The sequence below is a fragment of the Eschrichtius robustus genome, chromosome 2, assembly GCF_028021215.1.
Source record: "Eschrichtius robustus isolate mEscRob2 chromosome 2, mEscRob2.pri, whole genome shotgun sequence".
Classification (NCBI taxonomy): domain Eukaryota; kingdom Metazoa; phylum Chordata; class Mammalia; order Artiodactyla; family Eschrichtiidae; genus Eschrichtius; species Eschrichtius robustus.
In genome coordinates this window covers 136,620,402-136,645,478 of record NC_090825.1, presented here as the reverse complement: position 1 = coordinate 136,645,478, position 25,077 = coordinate 136,620,402, and the positions used below count along the sequence as shown (strand labels likewise).

The window sequence follows — 25,077 nt, the reverse complement described above, 5'->3', positions numbered from 1 at the left end:
AATCCGTGAAAGGGGCGTTTATTTTAATAATGAGAAAGAAGATATACATTATTATTTCGGGCTTACCACATGTCATAATATTGCTTTTGTCTCATTATGATGGGCGTCAGTAATTGCATTTACTTTTTTTCAATCTTGATGCAAGGGCTCACTTAAGACTCTGAAGAGCTTCTTGCCGCCTTGGGGTCTGTGCATTAGAAATCATTTGGATTGATTAAAGTCATGAGGAGAATTAGGGTAAGGGTCAGATCATAGGAGCATCAGGAAGGTAAAATATTACCATTTAAACGAGAAATGGAACTTCTTCTCCTTTAGTGAATCACATTTTCAATGACAGGTGGGGTTGCTCACTGTGAGATTAATAATGCCTGACATTCACTCATCCATTTATTCAAAAGAAAATCATCCTGCAAGCCTACTAGGTGAGAAGCAAACTATCTACAACTTCTAACCTTATAAAGTATGTATTTGAATTAATTCTTCGGGGTCTCTAAGCAAGATTTGGCCAAAAGGAACCTTGAGAGCTTGATTATAGGTTCTATTGAAGGAGCTCAGAAACTGGAATATCCTAGATAAAGCAGCCTCCTTCCTCCATCTAGGACTAAGGGCTCAGTTTCAGAAACCACCAAATGGAATGGCGAGAAAGGAAGGGGTCTCCAACCCTCACCCCCGGACAACCAGATCAGGAAAAGCCCACGGAGTTCATGGAAACCACATTCAGTGCAGTCCAGTCACCTCAGGCCCAAATTTCCTAGGAAAGAGACTTTCTCCTGTTTCACCAATCACTCTCACGTGAGGTTCTGACCACAAATGAGCTTCTCTGAAATATCATCAGTATCAGAAAACTTTAGAGCGAGGGAAAACCTAGAGAATAAATAGCTTTCCCTTTAAGACATGTCTCCACTTACTCTTTATACTGTCTGATTTGTTCCTCACAAAAGGCTTGTGAAAAAAATTAGCGTAAGACTAGGTCTCCTCATACTCTGGTGAGGGCACTGAACACCAGCCAGTTGAAGGGGCAGTTTGGAGTCAGGAAGGAACCAGAGCTAGAATTCTGAGCCCTGGGTTCATAGTCCTCCAGGCCACACTTTTGCCCCAACGAGTTCATCTACACCCTCCCCATACCATCCACCAGCTGAAATGCTTTCATGGCACTTATCAGAGTGTTAGTTGTATTTTATTTATATGATCATTTGCTTAATGTCTCTGACCCTAGAATGTATGGATTATAGGGATTGAACATATTTTTCTCACCTTGTATGCCACAGTCTACCTTGGATGGCTGGGGGGACACATGGATGAGCCACTATGCCACCCGTGTGTCCTAACCATAGCCACACCTTGCGTTGACACGCCTCATATTTCTCCTGACCATGGTGACTTCATGTCCTTTCTCAGGTCGTAGCTTGCTGCCAGACATGGCCCTCTCGGTGGACTCGTCTTGGTACCGGTGGCAGTGGCGAGTCAGAGATGGCCTCCCACAGTCTCCATCAGAAGCCACAGCACTGCTGTCCCCAGAGGAGGGGCCGCAGAACTACAACCTGGCGCAGCAGCGGGTCGTGTTCCCCAACAACAACGTATTCCACCAGGACTGGGCCAAGGTCTCCAGGAGATACTGTGGCAACAGAATCTGCACCACCAAGTATACCCTCTTCACCTTCCTGCCCCAGAATCTCTTGGAGCAGTTTCAGAGGTATACGACCACTTGGCTGAACAGTACACACTTTATAGCCAAGTATTTGCCACTCAGATGAACTCAGAAATGCTACCCTCTGGGCCTAATGCGTGTACCTTGAGAAGCTTTGTCATCCATTCATTCATTCAATATTTATCAGTTTCTACTCTGTGTTAAGTCACGTGCTGTGTATTAGAGATACACGAGGGAAAAAAAAGGACACGTTGTCCTGACTATATTGGCTAGTGAAAGAGACAGATCTTAATTTTAGGAATTATGTAAATTGGTGTAAACTATAATTCAGATAGATACTTCCAAGGAGAAGTATATGGTGCTATTAGAGTGAGTACAAGAGAAACCGGGCCTAGTTAGGAAAGTCAAGGAAGACTTCTAGAAGGAAGTAACTGTGGAAGTCTAATATGAAAGAAGAGAATGTGTTAACTAGGTGGAAAGGGGCAGAGAGAAGTCAGAGAAGGGAGCCAGAAGAATGTTCTTTCAAACAGACCTTCACGTGCAAAGGCACAGTGGCAAGAGGGAGCAAGATGCACTTGGAAGACGTAAAAGTGCAAGCCACTCTTTTGAGATAATATATGCAAAATTATCTTTTAATTATAAAGCAAAATATGCACCTAGACATTATCCTAAATTTTGTAATTATTAGTGCCTACCATTTATTGAGCAACTACTATACTCTGGAACCCTCCATTGCATACATAACAAATATTCATCCCATGTAATATTTATAGGAGCCCTTTAAAGTAGATAATACTATCCCCATTTTAAATGGATTTGACTTTAAAGCCCTTACCATGATGTTCGAGGTGACACTGAAAGAGAATGTCATTTTTACTTGGCAAGGGCTAATAGTAGGGAAGCAGTAATGCGGCAAGTATATTTCTCTTCTCCACGGTTTTCATTTCTACCTTGCCTACCCCTTCCAGGTGGGCTAACCTCTATTTCCTGTTCCTGGTGATTCTGAACTGGATGCCCTCCATGGAAGTCTTCCACAGGGAAATCACCGTGTTACCGTTGGCCATTGTCCTGTTCATCATCGTGGTCAAGGATGGCATAGAGGACTTCAAAAGACACCGCCTTGATAGACAGATAAACTGCTCCAACATCCAGATATATGAAAGGTAAGGGAAATCATTCCTCTGTTTTCTCTGTGGCAAATAGATTATGCAAACTTATCAGTGTTTTCAAAATATTGGTCTCTCTTCTCACATTAATTTTCTTCAATTCATTTAATTCAGTGATACTCAACCAGGGCAATTTTGCCCTGCAAGGAACTTTTGACAATGTCTGCAGACGTTTTTGGTTGCCATATCGGGAAGGAGGTTGCTACTGGCATTTAGTTAGTAAAAGCCAAGGATGATGCTAAACATCTTACAATATACGGGACAACCTTCCACAACAGAGAATTATGATCCGGCCCAAAATGTCAGTAGTGCTGAGATTTAGAAACCTTAATTTAACTCATGTAAAGGCCATAAGAGCAGGGTTGAAACCTCAAGAATTAAACTCTAAAATTGACTGAATCATCTCAGGAGACCAAGCTCAGGAACAGCTCTTTGGAGAGTGATGGGCACTGTCTCCCAAACAGGAAAATGTATACCATTTTTAAAGCATCTGTGGCTCTTGGCTAAAAATCCTTGCTTTTAGAACTTAGCCAGGTAGGTTTTAGGACCCAGAGTTGGCACACCTGTTCTTGGTTGCCTGGGGTGGAAAAGGAAGCTACCTGTGGGTGACGTCTGCATTCCAACAGGTGGAGTCTCAGCAAATAGAAGGAAGTGACCTGGTGGGTACACACCTGTTCTCTGCCAGCTCTTTCCTTGTCATACTTCTCCCCTAGTGTTTACACACCGGCTTTTTATTTTTAGTTTTCCTTTTGAAAGAAGAGAGAAATTTTCAGCAGAGAAGGCGAGTAAAAGATGTCAGGAACATCACTCGCTGGCAGCTGAACAATGGAACTGATCAGGGGAGAACCTCTTTTATGGGGAGCTCAACTGTCCTGCAATGAGAATTAAAGAGACGGGATTGAGGAGAGATGAGAAAGGAAGGCAAGAAAAGGCAGAAAAGGAAAGAAGACAAGAAACGAGTGGTGGTCTCCAACCTGCCCTTTGAAGGACGGTCCCACAAAGAGAACCCCAACAGACATTATCATGGGAATCAAATTAAGACCAGCAAGTACACTCTGTTGTCCTTCCTACCCAAGAACATCTTTGAGCAGCTACACCGGTTTGCCAATTTCTATTTTGTGGGCATTGTGGTTCTGAATTTTATCCCCGTGGTCAATGCTTTCCAGCCTGAGGTGAGCATGATACCAATCTGTATCATCCTGACGGTCACTGCCATCAAGGATGCTTGGGAAGACCTCCGGAGGTACAGATCCGATACAATGATCAATAATCGAGAGTGCCTCGTCTATAGCAGGTAAAACGAAACACCCGGGGAAGTCTCGGCCCCAGCTCTGATCTTTCTGTGGCTGCTGCCACCGCAGGTGCTGTTTATGGAAGGATGGGGTAGGGAGATAGCGTTATTTTATCGCAGTGAAGCTGTTCAGTTCTCCACAATGGGGATTATGGTTTAAAACCGAAAAACACAAAACAAAAGAAATTGAGGCTTGAGTCAATCGTTCATTAACATTAGGAGGTCTTTATTATGTGACATTTTCTTTGCTGTTTCAAATGTGTTAGACATTTAAGAGTTTTGCATAAATTCACATCCATTTTAGGTCCAGTGTGGCCATGAGCACATTGGAGCAGGTTTGGAGACCCTTGGAGAAAAGTGGCATCACTGTTTTTCAGGGAAGCAGTAGGCAGTGTATTAGGAGAATCAGCCCTGGAGACACACTGCCTGGATTGAACGCTGTCTCCATCAGTCGTTAACTCTGTGACCTTAGGCAAGTGACCTAACCTCTCTGAGACTCATTTTGTCCTTCGTAAAACTGGAACACTTCCTGAGGTGGTCGTGAGAATTGCATGTGGTAATCCTTGCAAAGTACTTAGCACTGCTCCTGATGTATGATAAATACTCAGTATGCAAACTGTAATTGCTTTATTTTTAGAATGTAAAACTCACATTAGCTCGATCAAGACTGTCCTTAAGCTTTCTCTCTGATATCCCAACCCAAACAAAAATGGCTCACCACCTGTCTTGCCATGTTCTTTAACATAATTTTATACCTGTCGTTGTCTTAGAAAGACTCCATTGAGTCAAAAACCAAACTGGGTTGTTAGGAAAAGGACACGCTCTCGATCAGTAAGGGAAGAAAACAGAGTTACCGTGTGTCTCAACTTTGTGACAATTCATGTAGCCCAGAAAGAAGCAAGGGAATGGAGGCTGGGCTTGCAGTGAGATTACGGTGACAAAGAGTGCTTTCTGGGCTGGCAATGAGAAACTTTGAATGAGTCAGTCACTTAGATGAATACAGCAGGTAGGGGCTTGACTTCCTGCCAAATAAGGGAAAAAGTCCATCTGTCTCAAGAAGCACCATCCCTCTGACTTGTTCCCTCTGACCTTATGGACCCCAAGCCGTTCTGCAGTTGCTCTGGTCCTTCTTAGAGTGAAAGGGGCTTGCTTCGAGGTGTGCCCTACAGCTGTTTAGGGGCTGCTTCTTTCGAAGAAGTTCTCTTTCCCGGGAGAGAACACGGAGCTTACGACTTGGAGCTGGCTGATGATAGGGTTTATGAGCCAGACTCCACTCGGAAAATTGTAGCCTGGGGAAGCTTCTAAGGAGATCATGTAATGCAAGGGACTCAGCTGTCTCCAGGGCACCCCTAAGAGAACTTCCATACCTTCTCCTCAGCAAAAGATGAGCTTCTGTTCTGTTTGCCTACAGGACCAAAATTGCACATCTAAAAATATTAATCTGAAGGTTTGGGTTTGTTTTTTTTTTTTCAGCTGGATCTAATTGTCTTGAATATTGTTAGCACACTGAATACCTAGAGTTGAGATTGAGTCATTCCTCACCTTTGAGTAAGGAAATTATAAAGAGAAAAAAAATAATAATAACGTTAGAGTGTGCCGCCTTCCCTAAAGAGACTGATTTTTTAAGAAAGCATTGTTTTTCTCTTGTCACCAATCCACCGCATCACTTTTTGTTTTCTGTCTTTCTCCTTTGTTGTTTTTCTCATAGAAGATGCACAGTGAGGCTGGTTCCTTGGGGAGGCATCCAGGTGGACCTCAGTGAGCCTGGTTCTCTTCTCCCTGCTTTGCCAGAAATCCTCTGCCCTGAGCATCCCAGAAAAATAGGCCTGTTCTTGGGGATAATCTCAGTGTCAGTCAGACCACAGACTGACCTGTGCCGGGTGCTGGCCTGATACAGGCCAGGTTGTTGTCATTCTGTTCTCAAAACAGCTTCCAGAAAAATGGCAGAAAACTGAGGAGATAACAATCCAGAAAAAAGAGACATTTATCCCCAGGCTCACTGGCAGGGAGGGACATACAGGTGTTTTATTTTTTTTTAAATAATATTATTTTATTCATTTCTTAATAATATAATTTCAGAGAAATCTTTCTAAAATTATTATAGATAAAAGTTTAGTGATAATAATGGGTTTGATCATCCTTCACTATTTTGGTGAATCATAGTTTAACAAAGAGAGTATATGAAAACCAGGTTCTAAGTTCAGTTTATTTCAATACTTGATTACCATAGTTGTCAGGACTGAAAAATTACCTTGGAAAAGCATACGTCATGCAATATGTACTTGGGAAGACTTTATGGTTATTGATAATGGATATACAAATTCATATTTTTAATTGAAGTATAGTTAATTTACAATGTTGTGTTAGTTTCAAGTATACAGCAAGGTGATTCAGTTTTGTATATATTCTGTTGTGTCAGTTGAGGTGCTCTCTACTGCAAGAAGCAGAAACCTCAACTTAAGCAGTTTTAACAGTGAAGAGACTTTGTTTCTTAAGTCACTACAAATATGCTGAGGTGGGCAGGTGATCAGGCATGGTTCATTCAGCCAATCAGCGTTCTAGCTGCAGCAGTTAGCTGTCCTTTTCATTCAGTCCCCCTCTGTGTCATCTTTACCCTCAGGTAGATTTCCCTCATGGCAATGAGATGGCTGCAGCAGCTCCAGCCCTCACATCTACATATAATAACCCACAAAGGGAGAAAGAAAAGCACTTCCAGAAGCATTCTTGGAAGGTCCAGGAAGCTTACTCCCCAGATCCTCCTCATCTCTCAGGGACCCCAGTGGGTCACATGCCCATCCCTGAACCAATCCCTCTGAGCAGGAGATGAGATTACTCTAATTAGGTTATACCTGAGCCATAGAGCCCAGCATGAGGTTCACTTCCCTGAAAGCATATGGGCTACACAGGGAAGGTGAAAAATCCAAATTTAAAAAAGGAGGTATTTCCAAGAGAAGGAGAAACACATGTTGGAGAGGCCACCACTATGTCCTCAACATCATCACCTTAAAATATTTTTGAGCCTCAACTCCTTGTGAATTGCATTCCACATATCAACAGGAGCAGACACACTTTGGGACATTCTGTAATATATATCCTTAAAGATCTTCTAACCCTGAAGTGGATTAATTCTATGAAAGACCCCAGAATAGGAAGATAGAAAATGCTAGATATTATTATTATCTTAAGTAATGACGCTGAGGAGCATTTCCTTTTGCCAAACGTTGAAGATATTGGGTTGGCCAAAAAGTTTGTTCGGGTTTGTCATACCATCTTACTGAAAACCCCGAATGAACTTTTTGGCCAGCACAATACGTGACGGGATGTCAGGCAAAGAACACAAGATCTGAGAGGACAATTTGTTTTCTGAGAAGCAGCATAAAAGCTTATATCTCAAGCACTAGTTCTATCCATTTTGTCTCAGATTCACACATTTGAGAAACTGATGTCAAATGTCCTCATTTTCGTACAGTTGAATACTAGGACCCTAAGAATTTTGCTCACCTTAATCCCATGTATCGTCCAGCCTAGACTTGTTTATACTGTGAGAGAATCTTTTTGCAAACAGCAGAAGCCTTGTTTACAGAATTACAATCCTGTTAGAGTATTTTCTTTTAATATAGCAACTGTGTTTGTGGTCTAAAGGTGACCCCATTAATCAGATTTATAGAATGACTTCAAGGAGAGATTAGCTTCAGAATTGTATTAGCTTAGGCTCTCCCAGGGCTCAACTGAATGAATCTAGAAACCATACCCAGCAAGAGAATTGTATTTTTCCATCCAGCTTCATACATTTTTATTTGTATTCAGAAAACAGGCAACAGGGAAGCAGGAGTGGGAACCAAGGGAATCCATGAAGGTTTTTGTCCCCATATTGTAATGCGGCAAAAGCCTTCCAGTGTTTCAGCAGCCGAGCACACAATCATCCATCTGCTCAGCAAGTCTTACGTCTGGACCGAGTACGTGTATATCAACATGGAAGGCCCCATGTACCCTCGAGGGGCTCTCAGTCCAGAGAGCACGAGGAACTTGTAAACAGCTACAGTGTCCCTTGCCTATGGACAAAGGGTCACAGTCATGCATGGGCTGCAGTGACACATCTGCCTGCCAGAAACATCAGAGCCAGCCGAGGGAAGCCTTCTCTGAAGAGGTGACATTTCAGGAGGGCGCTGAAGGATGAGCAGCTTTCAAATAGGTAAAGAAAACAGGTCAGCTCACAGCCTATTCACGTGTCACCTAAAGGTTGTATGTGTGATTTATGCTGGTATCAAAAAGACCAGGATCAAGAGATATCAGGAGCTTAAGAGAGAAATGATTCCGATTAGAAACTTTATTTTATTTTATTGGCCACGCCGCATGGCTTGCAGGATCTTAGTTCCCCGACCAGGGATCGAACTCAGGCCCTGGCAGCGAAAGCTCCGAGTCCTAGACACTGGACCGCCAGGGAATTCCCTAGAAACGTTTAAATTCTGACTTTTTACCAAGACTTGGAGATTCTCTTTTCTGTAAGTCAGGTGGCTGCTCTAACATAAAAAGAATTCCAGATGCTACAGGCTCGCGGCCAGTCTTCTGACAGCATGGCACTGAGGGCCTGGTTTCCCAGCTGTGGAAAGCTCTGTTGGAGAAGGCAGACGCCTGGCCTGCAGCCTGTTTTTATTTGTATGTCAGTTTCCTTCCGTGCCGGTGCCCCCATAGGAGAGCCTGAGAATGAGGAAACCAGAGGTCCTCATCCTGAGTCTGTCACCAACTAACTACATGAGCTAAATGAAGCCACTTAGGCAGTTGTGTCCCCATTTGTCTCATCTTTAAATAGTGGTCATAGTCTCTCTGCGGTAAATTTTGTGAAAAGATGTGAGATGACGTGTCAGAGGGCTTGAACGCAGCAGAGCTATGGAAACAACTATACAATGCAGTGCCAACGGAGAGTGCATAAAGCAGTCTCAGCAAGGATGTTTAAAACGTGACATCTTACTGGATGCTTGGCATCACACCTGGGCTTGTCTCAGAACTGCCACTTACTAAATGTGTGGACACTTGTAGTTACTTGATCACTGCAGCCTCCGTTTCAACTTGTATAAAGTGGGGCCAGTATCAGCACCTATCTCCCAGGGGCATGTGGATTGAATGCAATAATCCTTATAAACTGTTAACTCAGTGTCTGCACCATAATTAGCACTACGTAATTTTTTAAATTTCCAGTCACTTCAACTCTAATTTTTTCAATGTCAGGCCCAACCTAAGCCTTCATCTTTCTTGCTACATTTCCCACCCATTACAAGGGAGGAATTGTTTATTTTATTGGCAAAGATCAAGGACATTCACTGAGCCACATTTACCAGTAGGCAGGGTAACAGTGTTTTAAAAGCAAAAACTTATGCTCTGCTCTCTCATTTCTCTTCTATTCTGTGTGGCAGGATTTAAAATCTGAATTTGGGAAACCCTTCTAGAGCCTGGACCTCTTTCCCCTAATTCCGTTTCCACAGCACTCCTGAGCACACCCGGACCAAGATTTAGATTTAGGCAAGGGATTTAGGTGGCTTCATCTGGCCCGGAGCCTAAGCCACTTCTCCCAGCCCAGCTTCTAACATAGAATGTACATTCAAATATCATATTTGTGTGGCTCTTCATATAGTAGCTATTTGATCCCCATTCTACTATCATTTTCCTCCATATAACATCCCTCTGGGAAACCCAAAGGAGATGAGATGATTGACAGGGTAGAATTTAGGCTTTGCCAGGGCCATCCTAACATCGAAATACGATATGTATTCTTTACCCTAAAACTATATCCTCAGTTTGCTGCAGCTGTTAAATGAAGTAATGCATGTAAAATGCTTAGTATAGTTCCTGGCATTCAGTAGCCCTCAGAAAACGTTGGCTAAAATATTACTAAGGAGAGTTCTATAACCTTGATAGCCAAGAGTCACCATGAGCTTGACTCAAGGGGAGTAAGAAAGACAGATCATTGCCTGGGGTTTTGAACCGCATGGGAGAAGACAAACGCTTTACCATAGAACTTGACTCCAAGCTATAATAACATAGCAAAATAGGCCTGGGGGAAGAATCTGAAAATGCACAAAACAGAGGATCATAGTGTCATTTGAAGCATGACTATGAAAAGTGCCACTGGCTGCAGCTGACAGACCAGCAGACCACTGCATCCACTCTGCGGGTCTTTGCTCTGCATCTGGCACCAGCCAAGTAGCGTCCTCTCTAAAGGGTCAGTTTTGCAAGTGCCCACCCGACTCCCATGGCCTCGCCCTGTGCTCACAGAAGACCATAAACTATGTGGGCCAATTCAGCTTGTCATTTCAGGATAGAATGCATTAGGTTCTCCCCCAAACTCAATGGGTGGAAGAATCATAAAACAAGAATTCAGGTGTCCCTGAAGCTCTGCACTTGTGTCAACAGGCGTGATTTGTATCTGAGCGGGTGAGCATTTATAGCCTCTGATTTGCTATTAGGGAGCCCACAGTTCCAAACGCTGGGGCTCCTGTTCCCGACCCAGCCTCAGTTATGTTTATGTCACCAGCTTCTGAGGTGTCATCTGCTTAGTGCTGCACCTTCGAGCAGGACCAAGAGACCACGCTGAGCCATGAAGTCCCCACAGCTGTCACTCCTATGTCCTGGCAGACACACCTAGGTGACCTTACACAAGTTACATAACCTTTCTGGGCTTAAGTTTCCTCATCTATGAAACAGAGATAACAGTAATAATAAAAGTTGTGTCATTATTAGGCAGCTAAATGGTAACGTTGGTTAAGTGCTGGGCTCATTATAGGCACTTAATACAAATAAGTTTATTATATTACATTACATTAAATACATTATATTATATCATCTCATCGTATCTCATCATATCATACATCATATTATATTATTATGATATCATTTTTGGAAGTCTCCGTTAGTGCGTCCATAACAAAAAGAGATAGATGTCAAAATGACTTAAGATTAGGAAAAGCTTCTCCTCTACTGCCTCATGTTCAAGACAAATCTACAAGGAATCAATTACTGAATATTTACTGAACACTCCCCTGTGTGCTAGACACCATACCAGGCTCCATGTAGGTATGGAAATATAAGACCCAGAGTCATCCCAGCTCTCAGCAAGCTTATTACATAGTTGAAAATAGAAGACACATGAAACAATTAGGCCTCTGGGTGTTAATGAAGTCACATAAATACAGATGCCACAAGCTGCTGATTTGGGTCTTCATTCTTCCCGCCCTAATACTCAGGCCTCCCCAGATATATCTGGGCATCCTCAGGTATAGTTAATATGTTCATGTCCCCCAATATTTCCATCCAAGCCAGGGGTCCGGGTCTCCTACCCACTCCTCTGGCCTCAGCTGTTTCTTTCTGGAGCTTCCCTGAGTCTAAAGACCCCGTCATCGTGGTCTGTAGCAAACAGGTGGGTGCAGGGACACAGCTGCACTCACTGCCCTCTGCCCCAGGCCCACGCTGTCTTTAGCATAACTTTAACTTAATGCTAAACCTTTAACTGCTGTTCCATTTCCCTTTTGTGGGACCAGGTCACGACAGAAGCCACAGGACCCTTCCTCTCTTTTCAGTTCCTTCCCCCTTGCTAAGCTCCTCCTCCAACCACAAAGCCCCACCCCTCATTCACGACAGCTCATGAAAATAGACAACCACACAGATTCTGTTCTCCTATCACCACAGCAGTGACCCTGTTTGCTCTAAGCTAATAATAACTGTAATGATAATAATAGCAGCAGTAAATGCCATTTGCTCTAAGGTCATTTCGTGTATTATCTTATTGAACTCTCACTTTAGTCTGTAGAATAGATTTTATTTGTCCATTTGATAGATGAATAAATTGGGGGTCATATAGTCAAGTAGTGGGTTCAAGGTCACACTACCTTGTATGTAAGAAGTAGTTCTGGGTTTTAGTCAGGCTCACGTGATTCCAGAGCTTTTAACCACCCCACAATGTTGTCTCTACGTGAGCACAGTGCTGTCAAGACAAAGACAGTTGGGCATTTCAAGTATTCCTGAACCAGCTACAGGACCCTTGACTGTTCTTGGAGCCATGGAAAGAATAGAGGTTCCAACCCAAGCTTCATTGCTATACACCTTGGCCAGGTCAGTTTCCTCACCCAAATTGGAGATTTATCAAATTTCCTCCAGCCTTGATTTTTTTTTTATTAAGACTTTATCTTTTTAAAGCAGTTTTTGGTTCACAGTAAAACTGAGGGGAAGGTACAGAGATTTCCCGTATACCCTCTGCCCTCACACATGCACAACTTCCCCCATTATCAACATCCCTCACCAAAGTGGTCCATTTGTTGAAATTAATGAACCAACATTGAGACATCATAGTCACCCAAAGTCCATAGTCTACCAGATGGCTCACTCTAGGTATTATACATTCTATGGGTTTGGTCAAATGTGTAACAACCTGTATCCACCATTACAGTATCATACAGAGTAGTTTCACTTCCCTGAATATCCTCTGGGCTCCATCTGTTCATCCCTACCCACCTCCCAACCCCTGGCAATCACTGATATTTTTACTGTCTCCATAGTTTTGCCTTTTCCAGAATGTCTTACAGTTGAAATCATACAGTGTGTAGCCTTTTCACATTGGCTTCTTTCACTTAGCCATGTGCATGTAAGTTCCCTCCATGTCTTATCATGGCTTGATAGCTCACTTCTTTTTAGCTATGAATAATATTTCATTGTCTGCATGTACCATAGTTCATTCATTCACCTACTGAAGGACATCTGGATGCTTCCAAGTTTTGGAAATTATGAATAAACATGTGCCATAAACATACATGTGTGGGTTTTTGCATGGCATAAGCTTTCAACTCGTTTAGGTAAATAGGATAGGTGATTGCTAGATTGTATAGTAAGAATGCGTTTAGTTTTATAAGAAACAACCAAATTGTCTTTCAAAGTGACTGTACCATTGTGCATTCCTACCAGCAGTGTGTGAGAGTGCCTCTTGCCCTACCTCCTCACCAGCAATTGGTGACATTAGTGTTCAAGATTCGGGGCATTCAAATAGGTATTTGGTGGTATCTCATTTTAATTTGCATTTCTCTGATGACATGTGATGTGGAGCTCTTTTCATGCTTATTTGACATCTGTATATCTTCTTTGGTGAGATATCTCTTCAGATATTTTATCCACTTTTAATTTGCAAAACACATATTTTCTCCCAGATGGTGGCTTGTCTTCTCATTCTCTTACCATTGTCTTTCACAGAACAGAAGTTTTTAATTTTAATGAAGTCCAGCTTCTCAGTTGCTTCTTTCATGAATAGTGCCTATGGTGTTTACCTAAAAATTCATCACCATACCCAAGGTCATCTAGGTTTTCTGCTATGTTGTCTTCTAGGAGTTTTATAGTTCTGCATTTTACATTTAGGTCTGTGATGCATTCTGAGTTAATTTTTGTCAAGAGTGTAAGGTCTGTGTCTGGATTCTTCTTTTTATTTTATTTTTTTTTTTGGCCTGTGGATATCCATTTGTTGAAAAGATTATCTTTGCTTGGTTGTATTCCCTTTGTTCCTTTGTCAAAAGTCAGTTGACTCTAATTATGTGAATCTATTTCTGGGCTATCTATTCTGTTCCATTGATCTATTTGTTTATTCTTTTGCCAATACCGCACTGTCTTTATTACCGTAACTTTATAGTAAGTCTCGAGGATGGGTAGTGTCAATCCTCTCCTTCAATATCGAGTTGGCTAGTGTGGGTCTTTTGCCTCTTTATATAAACTTTAGAACTAGGTTGTCAACATCCACAAGAACTTGCTGGACAGCCCTGATTTTAAGGATATATTTTTCTGGGAGTTTGCCCAGTAGCCAGCATCTAGAGCCCTTAGTCTTCAGTAGGCTGAATTTGGGTCCTTCTTTTCTGGACTTGGGGAAAATGTTTGGATTTTTTAAGTTCCTTGTGTTTGCACATTATGTGCCTGAGCGCAATTCATGAAATGTAATCACGGACATAAAGCGGGCATCCCAATAGCATGAAGAAGAAAATGCTGGGGCTGGCGGTGGTGGTTAGCCCTCACCATAACATTAGCAATCATTGTCATCAACATCATAAAAGAAGTTTGTATTCATTAAGTACGTACTAAGTGCAAAACCAAGAACTCAGTCCCTTACATGGGTCATGTCACTAATCCTTCCAATAACCCTCTGAGGCAAATACACATATTACCTTCAACTGAAGAAATAGAGTCTCTGAAAGATTAAGTAACTTTCCCAGGTCACACAGGTAGTAAGTGGTGAAGCTGAGATTCAAACCCACTCTTTATCGCTAGACTGCACTCACTCTCCCTGGCTTCCCCTTTCACCCTGGGGTAGCGATACTGACCATCCTGGGCCTGACATTCCCGCTTCCTGAAGGACGGCCCAGGTCAGCTCATCATCCTACACTGAATGGGAAAGCCCACAGACAGCTAAGCTTCCTGGTAAATCCCCTCTACTCTAGTTCCTTGAAACCCGTTTTACAAAACCCACATAGTACTTGAGAAATGGGAGCTTAAGCACCTTCTCCTCCTCCATTCCCCCCCTTTCACCTGCTTCCCCACAGGATCCAGTTGGTTATAAACCTCTCTCGCTGTTTATTTACCTCTTAACAAGCCCTACCTCCTCTCAGAAAGCCATTTAGCACTGCACCACTTAATTTCTCCCCAAGGCAGAATCTGCCAGATGGAGTCTTCCTCCCCAGCCACGTCGATCTGTCTTATTTTTAAGCAGCAGTGAACATGCCACAGAACTAAAATAGCAATCAGTTCCCAGGTGTGGACTCACTGAGCAGGGAAATGACCAGGAGTGTGTGGATGTGTCCCCCCGGGGCAGCTGTTCCGAACGGGCTGGATTAGCCAGGGAATGACTCCCGAAGGTGACTCCCAGCCAGCTGTGGCCACATCTGGGCGTCCCTCAATGCAGAAGCACGCCGCTTTTCTGCCTCAGCTGGATTCAGCCATTCATCACCTCCTCGGGCTGGATGCCTCAACCCTGGAGCTATGCACCCTTGCCTTTTCCACAGCTGAGGAGACAAAGTGGGCCCCCAGAGGACCAGGAAACCAGCACAGAATAACCCAGTGCAAGAAGGAAATGTCCCCGATGTCACTTTTTCTTATCCCAAAATTCCTATAAAATCTGACTCTGATGCTATAATACTACTACATTTGGGTCAATATAAATATATAATTCTTCAAATTTTGTACCAGCTAAATTACTAAATTATGTCCCCCCCCAAAAAAATTTTGAACACCCCAAAAATCATGTTGTTCCCATAGCTTCCGTGCTTCTGGACACACACGACAAGATGTGTGCCTGGAGGCATATGTGCCTCTGTTTGAGCAGCACGACCCGGAGATAGGCAATCTCTGTTTTGGGGAGGGTAAGCCTACAACAGGGACAAAGAGTGTCCCTTCACCACTGCATGTCATCCTAAGGAAGAGAAGATTACATCTAAAGGAAAGACAGGTGATTATTAACAGGACAGCAGTACTGGACAGGACCTCCCAGGGACCCAAAGAATAATAGAAAGAAAACAGAGAGCAGTCTGACTTATAGCTTCTTGTGTGGTTCCATTGACCTTGTGATACCTATCATCATGATGGGAATTGACAAGACAGCACTCCAGCCAAACTCACAGAAGTGACTGCTCATAAATATATATACATACACACACACACACACACACACACATATATACACACACATATATTTCATAAGTTCATCTGCATAACATCCATCTTCCATCCCATTAATAACTCACATCCCATAATATGCAGTGGAGCCCTTTATTAGAAGGAAGAAGAATGAATTTCAGTGTTCACGGGTGGAGGTGCATGGCCTTGCCTTCGGTATATCTATGTATGTAGCGTTCCCAACTAGCTTTTGCAAACCTTCTGGTTTGAACCAGTGTGCTCTGGAAGTGTTGGCAGTCAGGATATTGCTCAGAGTCAAAGATGTTCTCATTAAATCCAATCTCAATACCGGGCAGAATGCTGAGATTACAGCAAGCAACCAATGGTGGGCCATCCCCGAAGGCATTACCCAATAGGACAGAAGTCAAAGGGGAGAAGAGTAAAGACAAATTGAGTGATAATCCTTTATTCCTTGGAGCAATTTTGCTGTAATATTCAAGGATCCTTTTTTTTTTAAGTGCCCTCTCAAAAAGGAAAAAAAAAAAGCAATAGAGAAAGCCTCCCTCCTTCACCATACAAGATTCCTTTTCCAATGGTGAGTATCTGCCATTCCAATTTCTTTAAGTAGCTTTATATTTGGACATTTAACAGGTGTTCCCAAGGCTGCTCTGAAGAAAAAAAAAAATTCTTCCCTGAATCAACAGATAAATGTTTTTCTGAAATGGCAGTGAGAAACAGATCTGGGGGGACTGTCTCTATTTTTCATGGTAAAAAAAAAAATAAAAATAAAAAAATAAGGTAGAGCAGATGATAAGCTGCTCTAAAATAAGATGATGGAATGAAAAAGTGCTTAGAAACCTGTTACATCCTTTTTCCATTAAAAGAATTATTATTATTAAAATGCTACAGATGCACTGCCCCCAAAATGCTCAGAAGTGGTCCCCGTTTGGGTGATACTGCCCACAGTTAACCAGTGGCCGCTGCACTGGGCTCCCTAGAGCATGGGCACTTCCACAGAACTCTGTGGGTCTTTAGCGTTACAAGACTGCTCCCTAATTGTAATCCCTGATTATTTTATAGACTCTGATCAGATCGTCCCTTGGTTGGCCTTCCAAAAGTCTTCCAGATGGATGTGCATCTGTTTCAGGAAACTGGGGGAGTCCTTTGCAAGGATCTTTTTGACAAGGAAAATGGGGTCTTAGGAGGGCTTGCTTGGGGTTCTCTAGAGGGCCCCCAAAGAAAGGAGAAAGGTGGCAAACCCTTATCCTCCTCAAGGACTTTTACGAACTCAGAGGAGAAAAGTGAAATTCCAGTCACGTCTCTTTCTCTGTGGAAGAGTGGTCTTGTCATGCCCAGGGCAGCTCAGATCCCCACAGAAACAGAAGCAGTAACGTGCCCAGAGAGGCTCAGCATCAGTGGAGAAAAATAGCAAAAGAGAGCCTGCTTCTCCAGGCCTGGCTGGGCTCAGAAGCATCCAGCCGCAAGCCAGCTGGACTTAGTTTAAAAGACCACATGTGGAATATTGGTTTGGTCCCAGATCCCACATTTAAAGAGGAACATTTCCAAACACAGCCTTAGTCAGAAGAGCCCTCACCTCTAAGACAGATCTTGCTTGAAACTGTGTCACACAGAATAATTGAGGGCACTTGGGAAGTTAAATTTGACTTGGCAAGTCCAAAAGGCTTCAGAAGACACCTGATGAATACTTTAAAGTATTTTTTCAGGGCTTCCCTGTGTGGCGCAGTGATTAAGAATCCGCCTGCCAATGCAGGAGACACGGGTTTGAGTCCTGGTCCGGGAAGATCCCACATGCCTGGAAGCAACTAAGCCCGTGCGCCATGGCTACTGAGCCTGTGCTAGAGCCCACGAGCCACAACTACTGAAGCCCGCAGCCCTAGAGCCCGTGCTCCGCAACAAGAGAAGCCACCGCAATGAGAAGCCCACGCAAAGCAACGAAGAGTAGCCCTCGCTCGCCGCAACCAGAGAAAAGCCCGCGTGCGGCAACGAAGACCCAACGCAGCCAAAAATTAAATAAATAAAATAAAATAAATTCATTAAAATATATATATTTTTTTTTTTTTAATGGTAGAAGATGGAGTAAATCAGATTGCCTGGTAGAGCAGAATTAGTTCAATATTTGGCTAATCAGAAGGAAGAGTTTCGTAAAATGAGGGCTCTTGGAAATGGAATGTATTGCCCTGGGGAGTAGCGAGTCCTTCTGCCCGGGCTGTAAAAGCTGTTGCTGCCATTCCATTGGAGAGGAAAGAGGGGAATGATTTCCAGGAGGTAGGATATTCAAGCGGTGAAAACTGGGCTTGGTGTCAAGTTGGACCCAGACTCAGGGTCCAGCTCTGTTTTTGTAAGGCCTTGGGAAATTTCTCTTGAACCCTCAAGTTCCTTATTATGAAATGGGTATAACATCTCCTCCAGTGAGTTATTATGCAAGTAAATGAAGTATTAATTCACCCTAGTGCTTGGCAGGGTAGAAATGCTAAATTCACAATTGTTGCCGCCCCTGTTATTACCTGCGCTTGATAAATTGGATAGGAAGAGAAAGTACATCATTTTCTCAGATTTCTTTAGCCCTCTGATCCTGTGATGACTGTGGGGCCCATCCTATCAAAGTTCCTGGTGCCATCTTCCTAATCCCCTGCTTCCTATTTCAGCACCACTCCAGATCTTCCTAGACAATGGTCTATATTCTCACCTTTCCCACTGCCGCTCTCCACCCATAACCAGAAGCAGTCTTTCCTATACTCCATTCTTTTGTGACCCTGCTTTCTACGGTGATGACTGGGTATTCTAGGAAGTGATGTATATTAAGAATGCTATGTTAATATGACTATATAATCACCTTCTCCTTTAAATTTTTTCTCCTGCTAAGAAGCAAGGGCTGAGCACAGCAATCAGTCAATAGCCGACAGTCCATCAAAAGTCTACATGGTCATAAGGAGGGACCTTTGCTAGTGGGATTCTATAGATCATGCTTAGCTTTTCTAGAGATGACGATAGTGGTCATTTGGGACAAGGTAGAATACAGAGCAGTCCTGTGACAGGCTGACTGGAGGACATTAGGTGCAGGCGGGACCTTTTCCATTCACTCATTCATGTTCTGGAGAACTTTAACATTCACTCTGACCCCTGTCTTTCTCCAACCCTAGAAAAGAGCAGAGCTACACACAGAAGTGCTGGAAGGATGTGCGAGTGGGGGACTTCATCCAAGTGCAGTGCAATGAGATCATCCCGGCCGACATGCTCCTCCTCTTCTCCTCGGACCCCAGTGGGATCTGTCACCTGGAAACCTCCAACTTGGATGGAGAGACAAACCTCAAACAGAGGCGTGTTGTAAAGGGCTTCACAGAGCAGGTAGGGCTCTTTCTAAGGTCTCAACTGGAATGGCAAAGGGAAGATGCCAGCCAGCTCTACTGGGAAACTGGATTTAATCTGGTCTGTGGAGGAGAAGGTAGTAGTTGCCTCCTTTTCCCAGGCACTTAGGTACACTTAATCTTCCCACCAACTCTCTGAGAGGGGTATCATCCCCATCTCACAGATGGGGAAACTGAGGCTTGGGAAAGGTAAATAACTTGCTGAAGGCCTCAGAGTCCTTACGTGGGGACCCCCTCCATTCAACTGAAGAAACTGTGCTCTCTGCTCTAAACTAGATGAGTCTAGTATCTGCTCAATTACTCTTGAGACCAACCCATTTTTCTGTGCTTATCCAATCCTGGCTCATCCTGCCCAGGTCAGCTTCAGCAATTTCTCCCTCCATGAAATTTTTCTAGTACTCCTTTGACTGCAGCATAAAAGCAGCAAGGTATCATTAACTATTTTTCCATTTGTGTAGGTCTTACCTTCTCAACAGTACTGAAACCTCTTTAAGGACAGGGAGTGATCATCAACATTTTAATTTAATCCCCACTTTATTTGTGTGATACCTTGGATATCATGGAGGAATCATGATTATTTGGTGGTTAAGAGCCCAGGCTCTAGAGTCTGGCAGAGCTGAACTCAAAGCTCAACTCCACCATTTATCAGCTGTCTCACCTAAGGCAAGTTATTACCCTCTCACACCTTCATTCCCTCATCTGGAAAATGGGCACAAAAAATAGTACCCTCTCCATAGGGTGTTTCTGAAGACTGAATTGTTACTGAGCCAAACTTGGTTCTGCTTGCCCACGTGCAGTAAAGCCAATGTACTGACACTGGGTCGTAGTGAAGGAAAACGCAGCATTTATTGTAAGGCTCCATACAAATAGTCTGGGACAGCTAGTGCTCAAAAAGACTGAACTCCCTGATGGGTTTCAGGAAAACATTTTTAAAGGCCAGCTAAGGGAGGGGGGTCGCAGGGTATGTGATCTCCTCGTGCCCAATTCTCTGATTGGTTGATGGTAAGGGAACAGGACGGTGTCACAGGGGTTATCAATCCACGGGCGCCAGTAGGTCTTGGGGCTGTGTGCTCATGGTCATCAAGTAATTAACATCTTCCGTTTGATGGGGGGTTTTCATGTCTGTAAAACAACTCAGGAAATGTGCATCAGATACTATTATCTAGGTACTTCAGAAAGGAACTAAAGCAGGGAATATGGGGGAGAGGTCAGCCCCAAAAAGGCCCCATAAGGTCCTGCTCGATTATAAAATAATATGTACATGAATTACTTAGCATGAAGCTAGGCGCATAGTAAGAGGCCAGTAAATAGTTGGCAGTAAATATCAATGGCGTTCATAGGCAATATGTGTTGACTGATCGAAACTGGGTGTGATATTCCAGTTTTCAATTAAAATTCCCCTTGAAAGGGTTGATTTCCCATCTGGTACCTTTCTCTGTGCATGGAAAAGCATGACATCCTATCACTCCTCTTCATCCTGACAGCCTGTGGCTGGGGAGAAAACGGATGAATCAGGGGATTTAGAAGAAGGAAGGCAAGTGGTTCATTCCTCAGAGATGCTCATGAGCTAACGTTTCGTTATCTAGACAGAAGCTTCTCAAGAGAAGGCCACTCATCACACCTCACTTTGCCTCTCTCAAAGCCCCAGATGAACAGTTCTCATAAAATCGCTTTTCTATGATTGAACTCTGTTCTCTCATCCTTACAATGGGAATAATAATAGCTCTCCCAAAGTTTTGCTGTGTGATTCAAATGAGATAAGGAAAGTAAAGAACAAAATAGAGGGTTTGCTGCATTGTAGATACACAGTAAATGGTCTATTGCTGCTACCTCAGCTACAGTTCCTACAATGGGAATGGAAACCACCATGACCACCACGCCGTCATCTTGCTTTGTGGTTGTGATAGTGGCTCAGTCCTCCCATTGGTGCCCAGGCTCTATTGAGTCAATCACTGCCCTGGGGCTTGGCGTCTGAGTTTTCTCTCCTTTGCTTGTCCTTGTCACACTCACCCAGTCATCCCAGTGTTTACAAGAATGTAGGCCGGGATCTGGGTAAGCTCCCAAAGTCATTCTAGATACAAAATAACAATCTATTTCTTGGCTCAGGGCCCTGTGGGCTGCCCTCTAGAGCAAAGGTTTTCAAGCTTTTTTAACCATAACTCACAATAAGAAATACATATTGCACACACACACCTATCCACATGCACATGTGGGTATGTGTGTGAGTGTGTAAAACTGCTGCCTCAGTCATACTACGTGCAAAGGACTCTGAAACTTTCTATTCTATTCTATCGGGTTTTGGGTTTTGTTGTTGTTGTTTTAATTTATTTATTTATTTTTGGCTGTGTTGGGTCTTCGTTGCTGCACGCGGGCTTTCTCTAGCTGCGGTGAGTGGGGGCTACCCTTCGTTGTGGTGCGCGGGCTTCTCATTGCGGTGGCTTCTCTTGTTGTGGAGCACGGGCTCTAGGTGCTTGAGCTTCAGTAGTTGTGGCACGCGGGCTCAGTTGTGGCTCGCAGGCTCAGTAGTTGTGGCTCGTGGGCTCAGTAGTTGTGGCACGCGGGCTCAGTAGTTGTGGCTCACGGGCTCAGTAGTTGCGGCTCGCGGGCTCCATAGTTGCGGCGCGCGGGCTTCAGTAGTTGTGGCTTGTGGGCTGTAGAGCGCAGGCTCAGTAGTTGTGGTGCACGGGATTAGCTGCTTCGCGGCACGTGGGATCTTCCCGGACCAGGGCTCGAACCCGTGTCCCCTGCATTGGCAGGCAGATTCTTAACCATTGCGCCACCAGGGAAGCCCCGGTTTTTGGGGTTTTTTTGTTTTTGTTTTTTTTTAAGTTCTGGGAGCAGCAAAACGTGTGTGTGTTTGTAAATCTCCCCCTCAGCCCGCCCACCCCAACATCCTCACCACAACTCTGAGTCCTTTACTCTCTTTCTCAGGCAGTTATTTCGGCGCTGTTGAGGTTCACCCAGTCCTTTCTCTTTTGTGCCATTGGCAGCGGCTCCCAAGCTGTTTCTTGTATATTAATTATTCTGATAGTTTGGGATTTGACTAGAATGAAGAGCTGGATGAAAGGGTCATTCACGCTCCACTGCTATAAACCAGCCAATTCAAGTTAATCACATCTCTCAAACTCTAACCCTGAATTCTCGTAGGGTACTTGGTATAATGATTTACCCAAAAAAAATAAATAAATAAATTCACTTGTAAAGGAATAAGATTTATTTGATCTTGAAAGTTTCCAGAACTCTCTATTCTATTTCAGTTCTTGATTCTCCCCCTCACTTTACTTAAGTGTGCTTTTCCACTTCTATAAGAACAGGGATAAATAGTACTAATAATAATGCCCTTTTTTAAAGCCCTTACACATATAAGGTAAGTGAGGCACAGAAACGTGAAGTAACTTGCCCAAGGTCACTAAGCTAGGAAGTGTTGGAACCAGGATTCAAAGCCAAGTTTGTCCAGTCTCGGCTCTTAAGGTTTGCAGTAGCTCATCTCCCTGGTCCTTTGACTCTCACCCAGAGTTTACCCAGAATTGCTTACTTGAAAGCACACATTTATCATTTTCAATATTCTTTCCACATGTAAGTAACAAGCAGCAGGAAGAATAAAAGCACACCTAGCCAGCTCCCTGGCGGGGAGGAATTTTAGCTGCTCTGTGTTATCTTGCTTCTCCCTTATGTCTTCAGTGCAAAAAGCTTTCTGAATATGGATAGAATTCTCTTCTAACTCTCTATATAATATTTCTCAAATGTGTTGAACAAAGATGTTGATGAGAGTTGCAAGAAAAATACATGTTGCACTGTCAAATAAGATCAGAAGGCAATAGATTACAAGTTTTCCAGTAGTGTGTACTGCAGAACTTCTCAGATACTTTAATAAAGGGGGAGGGAGGGGGAGGTAGGTACTAGTATATAATATTTCTAATTATTTAACCACAGAAACCTTTTATTCCAAGGACCATATCCCAGGACTACTACAGGAGAGGTGGGATCACAATTTAGAAATTTGCCTTAAATGCAGTGAAGGTGTCTTGGATATATCATAACCATCACAGGGAGAAACTTGTTCATATATACATGCATCCTTCCCCATTATTATCACCAAATTATGATTCATGGGGACTGAGTAGTGGTCTGGGCATGCATATTTTTAAAATGTTCTCCCAGATGATCTTAATATGAACCTACCACTAGTTCATCAAAAACCTGTATAATAAAGGGAAAGTGTTACTTCCAGAAAACACTCATCATAATAATGGGAATAAAGCCACCATCTACAGGAGTCTGACATGTTTTGCCCATGTTGTCCTTTGTCCTCATGACCATCCTGTGAGGGGGACATCACTACTCCATTAGACAGATGAAAACCTTAAGGTACAGAAAAGGCAAAATTCACCACTTGTCTCAGAGAAGATTTTGAACACCTGCAAATGTGGTTTGTTTGTAAATTTAATATCTTAATGAGTATTAATGACTTTTTTTAGCTTGTTATTCCTATTGACTATGAGACTTTTATTTTGCCAAAAGGGGGTTTTTACTAACCTCAGAGATTTCTAGAAACTCCCGACCCCACACCATATACCCACAACCATTTTCACTGCTGTGTTCTGTTCATTCAAAGTCAATAAGACAAACTTTGTCACAGCTCCCCTAGATCAGCACTTCTGAAGGTGGAGTCTGCCAAACCCTTATCTCAAGAGATAGTTCTCAAAAAACAAGGTCTGTGGTCAAATCTGATTAGGAGGCTGGAGTCCTGTGGACCCCTCTTGGAGGTTCCAATGTCCATGAACATTTTAAGGTCTCAGAGAAGACCTAGAGGAAGGAGGCCAATTAAACTTTCTTTAACCCTGAGCTTTCCAAACTTAAACCTCAGAACCATTTGGGGCACAATAATTTTTCACCACATGGAAACTTGAACACATTAATCTACGTTGCGTGGAACACACGTGATCACAACAGGTGAGGAATGACCGAGAGGCTGACCATCCTCATGGCTTAGGCAGCTTGCCTTTCCTGTCTAGGTTCAGGGGAAATTATAAACATGAGAGAGCTTCTCAAAAGGATCTTTCCCCTGTGACACAGCACATCATTCTCAAGGTTGCCAAAGAGTTAGTTTCAAAATCCATTTCCCAGAATGCAACTTGGACCAAGTCAGGTTTCGGGGTTTGTTTTTTTTTTTTGTTTTTTTTGTTTTCAATTGGAACTTTTATCATGATGGGCCATCTTTGCATTCACAACATGATTGACCTGTTCTTGAAATATTTATTCCTACATCCCATGGCTGGGAAAAGGACAGAAAGGGAAGGAATCCAAAATTAGGATTATGCTGAGGTCTGCCGAGCAGGCAAGAGGACTTCATTAGAGAAATAAGTTGTACAGTTTTCTCTTTGGGGACATTTTTGACACCTGAAATCTCTTCTTTTTTTAAAATTTTTTTAATTGAAGTATCGTTAATTTACAATATTATGTTAATTTATGCTGTACAGCAAAATGAGTCAGTTATACACATATAAACATTCTTTTTTTATATTCTTTTCCATTATGGTTTATCAAAGAATATTGAATATAATTCCCTGTGCTGTACAGTAGGACCTTGTTGTTTATCGATTCTATATATAATAGTTTGTATCTGCTAATCCCAAACTCCCAATCCATCCTTCTCCCACCGCCCCCCGCTTAGTAAAATCTCTTCTTTAAAGGGGTTCCAAGATGGGCACTAGAGATTTAACACCTGAAAATAAGTATGTGCCATTTATTTTGGTAGATGGAACATTTACCAAAGCCAAAGAATCAGAAATGAATTCTTCCAATTAGTATTTCAGAGCCATTATCCTAGTTATCTTTTATCCAAACCACTGAAGCCCAAATCCTACTGAAGTGCGTGTCAGATCATTTCCCAGTGACAAGGAACTTGGGACACCAAGTTGACACGGACTAGCCTCTTCAGCATCACCTGAAAGC

At 43.0% G+C, this 25,077-nt stretch overlaps 1 protein-coding gene across 3 annotated transcripts in view; it reads left to right on the top strand.

The window, feature by feature from the left end:
* The first annotated feature begins 1,418 nt into the window (after nt 1-1,418).
* Nucleotides 1,419-25,077, top strand: part of ATP10B (ATPase phospholipid transporting 10B (putative)) — a 118,517-nt gene continuing 94,858 nt past the window's right edge. For 2 of the 3 annotated variants that reach the window (XM_068534579.1, XM_068534578.1), the window contains exons 1-3: nt 1,419-1,693; nt 2,617-2,811; nt 18,898-19,102. In XM_068534579.1, coding sequence (XP_068390680.1) covers nt 1,419-1,693; nt 2,617-2,811; nt 18,898-19,102 — 675 coding nt within the window. Of the gene's footprint in view, nt 1,694-2,616; nt 2,812-3,722; nt 4,109-18,897; nt 19,103-25,077 lie in introns of those variants that run through there. The other variant, XM_068534580.1, reaches the window with a different exon arrangement.